The 4,874-nt window shown below is 41.3% G+C and overlaps 1 protein-coding gene across 7 annotated transcripts; it reads right to left on the reverse strand.

Moving 5' to 3' along the window:
- Nucleotides 1-251: 251 nt before the first annotated feature.
- LOC125522488 (uncharacterized) lies at nt 252-4,432 on the reverse strand. 7 transcript variants are annotated; one of them, XR_015610990.1, is made up of 4 exons: nt 4,132-4,432; nt 3,842-3,946; nt 1,581-2,992; nt 252-700 (listed from the first exon to the last, which is right to left on the reverse strand). XR_015610990.1 is itself a non-coding variant. In XM_048687546.2 (3 exons), the coding sequence occupies exons 1-3, from the start codon at nt 4,344-4,346 to the stop codon at nt 2,896-2,898; spliced, it is 417 nt and encodes a 138-aa protein (XP_048543503.2). In that variant the 5' UTR covers nt 4,347-4,432; the 3' UTR covers nt 252-2,895. The 7 variants fall into 7 exon arrangements, 1 of the variants encoding a protein (XP_048543503.2); XR_007289778.2 differs by having other exon boundaries at nt 252-2,992; nt 4,058-4,432; XM_048687546.2 differs by having other exon boundaries at nt 252-2,992.
- Nucleotides 4,433-4,874: the final 442 nt, after the last annotated feature.

Raw genomic sequence — 4,874 nt, forward strand, 5'->3', positions numbered from 1 at the left:
GTCAAGTGTGAACCTTGAGGGTGGATCCTCTTACGTTCACCTTGATGATTACATTGAGTGGAATCCGTCGAGGATGACTCCTCAGGTTTTCCCCTTGGTGTTAGACACACGGTTACTATGTTTACTACTAGTAAGCTTGCACGTGCAATGCACGTCTCATTCGAGTTCAAAATTTGAATATGAAAATCTTTAAATTTTGATCCACACATAGCTACTTTTAATTCCACCAATGATTCGTAGCACCTTCCATATACTATGCCAGATTAAATCATGTTAGGATCCAGTACTTTGCAAATTACAAACTTACCTAATGAAAGCTTATATTGAGATTAAACCCATTCACATAAATTTCTCTCCTGATGAGTCAATGCATACCTATTTAATTTCAGGTCTGCATCAAAGGCAACCTACCCCACACATATGAGCTCTCAAAATTCTGCATTTCACTGTCATCTATCACATCGCAATATTTGTTCCGCATTTACAGTACAATGTAAACACCATGAAGAAAGAGATAAATGCCAAGGCAACAATTATTTGTATCTTGCATGGCTTGGCTCGTTACAGGCCTACTTCCTTTCAGCTCGAGTTCATGGGTGCTAAGTCAACCAATTCATCAATCAAAACCTGCATTTTCATGTGCTTCCACAAAATGCAGCTCGAGAGATCTCCACGATAGGATGAAACATGGATCGCACAACTGCATTTTTACACAAGGCAAAGGTAAGAAATTATTAAGATGGAACTTAATTAGGCATTTCGAACCAAATCAAACCTAGTGTTGTACATTCTTACTGTCGTCAGAGCAATGAGTATAGTTTCAGAGCTGAACGTTGGTGCAATATTTCACAAATTAAGAGACATCTGATAGAAACTTGATGCATGTTGGTATACACCAAACCCTTTTGGCATATACCACAATAGGTTCTGAATTATATAATTTATTTATTGAATCAAAGTTACACAAGGTATTACCATTGTTTTCGTTTTGGATAAAAATAAAGGACTCCAATAAGAACTGAATTTACCAACTTGTAGTTATCATCGAGTTATCTAAGAACAACCATATTGAAAAAGCCTCACCATATATACAACGCTAGGACAAATATATGCTTGCCTAAACCACAATTCATGTTGCTGCCTAAAATTATGCAATGCATACTTCTATGTTTCGTATTATGTAGACTGGAACTTAGCGGTGATTATTAAGGGCTACCGAAAAAGGAAAAGATAAAAATTAAAAGTATGTATTGAAAATATAAGCGAGCCCTTACTCTACAACCAGGGGGGTACTCAAAGCATTGGCAATAGTTTCGTTACAGGATTTAAAAACTTCAAGATATAAAATCAGCATCAATTCTGCCCTGATCTGTAAAAGCATTTGACATCAGCCTACTTGGCCGTTCCATTCATTAATCAACTATACATAAGCACCACTACGGAAATTAGATAAGAAATAAGGCTGCAAAAGCAAAACATCTTTTCATCAAGCAATCCTTTCAAGGGAATAGGAGAAGCAAAACAACTGATGCAGTCAGTTCGTACGTAGAATTTTTTAATGTATGAACACATAACTGAACCTTATTGTGTTACCGCCGTATGATGCCAAAAAATTGTAGCTACAGCCAGAAACCATCTGCAAATTTCAGGTTACAAACAAACATAAATTCTGATGCATTTAAAAAACCTTAGACCAAAGACAACCCACTCACAACTTTGGCTCTATGCTTGTGGACTGTGGCAGGCTACCAAGCACTACAACACCTCCTAGCGTCGCGACATGCCTTATCAGATTTTGGTTTGGAGTGAATTTGCTTGGTGGTGCAGTTCTCTGTTGTAATATTCTTCGCCATTGGATGGACAAACACCACCTCGGATTATGATTGATGAAGCGGTCATTTAACACCACAATATCCCAAAGTAGCAGGGATATTCTTAAGCTTATGTACAAGATTTGCAAATAAATTCTATAACCCATCTAGATTGTCTGATAAGAAGTATTGATTACAGATTGCCGGTTGTATATCTCAAACTGAAATCATAAGTTAAATACTTGTGGCAAACTACCCAGAAAGACTCTTACCTCAATAACAATTGCTTCCAAATAAATTACTCTGTTGTTACAGAAACTCGCAGATGGCAACCAGAACGATGTATCAAGGGGGTTTTATGTGTCTAGAAACAATAAATCTCTCTGCAGGCATACAGAGTACATGCCACGAGGTCACCATCCCCTCCCTGCTCCCCTCGCCTACCTCTTTAACCTAATTTCATCGACCTATATAAAGAACTTACAGAAAAGGAGTACCAAACAAACATCTAAGCTCACACTGGAAAAGTGGAAAGCTTGACCCTATCATCCTATGTGATGTGAGGTATAGAGAAAACCAAGTCATTAGAGGCAATTGCTCTTTATTACACTACTGTAGACACTAAGTTTCTCTACTTCTTCAGGTTGTAAGTTCTTTCGAAAATACAATTCAATCATAATTCTATTAAATGTAGTAATGTTCAAGATGAAATATAATTAGAGATGCGCCAATTTCCTCATTCAGAAAGTGATGAAAGGAAGTCATTTTAATTTTGAAGTTACATATCAAAAACTGTCTTGCAAACTTAGCAGGATACATATATTAATACATGTCACATCCTTATTCAAGATAGTAATTGTATAAGAGCATTAAAGGAATGGCAATTGTATAGGAGAACATCTAACAATAAAACTTAATGTATTTCTTGATTCAACTTTATGCAAAAGTTAAGGAACCAGTAAGAGCAAAGTCTTGACTTAAGAGAAAAATTAAGTCGATAACATCAGGATTGCACCACTGTTTGAAAAAGGTCACAAGCTTTGCACTTGTAGCATCTCTTCTTCAACTCTGTAGTCTTGACCTTTTAGCTGCAGCCTCTTGTTGTTGGCATTCCTCCCTTCGCTTCTTCCGTTGGGTCTTCATATATGTATCCACAATGCCTTTTTGTCCTCCTTCTCTCCCTACAAGAATATATATCGTCGTGATTTAATCAGAATCATGTGCCATTTGACAAAAAAATTGATTTGCAGTTAACTTATAGCCAACAAATCATCACTTAGCCCAACCAACCACTGCAATCGTACCATAAGCGTAAGAAAAATGAAAATACAGAATATTAGGAAGCCCATCTCGCAGGGTGGTCATTGTTGGTGTCGAGAATAATTGTGTGAATTGCATCGCAGGGAATTAACTCGAGTGAAGTCATAGAGGTCGAGCATAATCCATATCACCCTTCTACAAGATGTGGTGTACGGGTCTGTCAGCACAAGATCAAACCGACCGAGGCAAGTCTACTCAAGGGAAAGGAAACTTGCTGAGCATGAAGCATCAACACAAGGAAGTAGATGTAACTGCTGACTTTTTTACATAGCCGTCATATCAATGATGCAAAATTGACTACCTGATCCCGTAGGTTGAAACGTTCAGCAAGATTTCATTGGTTGTAAGTACCATGATCTGAAAGTTTACAAAATTCAGCAATATTTCACATATTGAAATGGTAGGCTATTCATCTACAAAATTAGTAGAGGAGTTGCCGACGCGGCATGGAGGTCGGAGTGGTGAGAGCCGGCTGGAACAAAAAAAATAGATCAAACAAGATATACAGTGCACCTAATCTCAAACCATAGAAAAAAGATCAAGCAACTACGGGCTAGAAGTTAAACAAAAAAAATTTGATATGTAATCAGTAGTATTTCATCTACTCACTGCAATATTGGGGTGCAAAAGGTTCTTGAGGAGCTGTAATTCTTCCTTGAATTATCTTATATATGCGGCTAATTGTAGAAACAGAAGCCACAAATCATCACCTCATATGAAGAAAAATCTCAACAACTAAATTTGTAACCAGATCGGTTGGGGAAGTGGTACTCAGTTGGCTTTCTCCCGGGTCGTGTTGGTGCTTCCAATCAAAGCTGGAACAAAAAATCAAACAAAGGAGAGAGACTTAGTGTAACGAATGACTTCATGTCTGTAGAAAGTGCAAACCAGATCACCAAATCGCAAAAGCCTAGCAGTTGCTTTACTGCGAGGAGCTCGCCAATGTCCAGATTCATCCCGAGGTAGACATGCCCGAACCCACCAGAGCCAATCATCTCACCCCTCCGACCACCATGCGACGGGACGGCGAAGGGCGCGGCGGCTCCCGCGGTGGATGGAGCAGGAGGAATGGCTGGGCGGCGAAGGGCGCGGCGGCTCCCGCGGCGAACGGAGCGGGAGGAACGGCGGGGCGGCGGCGCGGCGGCTCCCGCGGCTGCGGAGGAACGGCGGGGCGGCGAACGGTGCGGGAGGATCGGCGTGCGGAGGCCCGCCCATGCTGTGGCGTCCGTTGGGAGGGGGAGGAGGAGGAGGGTTGGCGAGAGGTCGTGGGGGCGTGCGTTGGCAGCAGTTTTTTTAAACAGGGGAAGGAGGGTTAGCGATCGATGCATTGTCAGTAGCTTAATGCGTGGTTTGTTTGCGTTAAACATCGGAGGATTAAGGGTCATTAGATCTTGTTGATTGATGGATTTGATTGTTTGGTTCTCCGTCCTCTCTTTTATAGGGGCAGTAGATGACTTTACACTAAACCATGTTACTAAAGACGGGTCGGCCCTGAGGGGTACCCGCGCTAGTATATTTGCGAGTGATGAGGAGTCGGGTTGACCTGGAGGGTGCCCGCGAAATAATTACTAGGCGTGCCCGGGCATTCTTAGCCCTTGCCGCAAGTCCTCGAGACGGGGCGACGGGGTCACATCTTTCGTGAGTCTCTGCTTGTTACCGTGTGCTCCTAATCCATTACGATTTGGATATTTGATCTGAGGAGCCTCTGGCATGATAGCACTAACCATCACGTGGGCATAGTAT

Source organism: Triticum urartu, chromosome 7A, assembly GCF_056163025.1.
Source record: "Triticum urartu cultivar PI428250 chromosome 7A, HENAU_Tu73, whole genome shotgun sequence".
Lineage (NCBI taxonomy): Eukaryota > Viridiplantae > Streptophyta > Magnoliopsida > Poales > Poaceae > Triticum > Triticum urartu.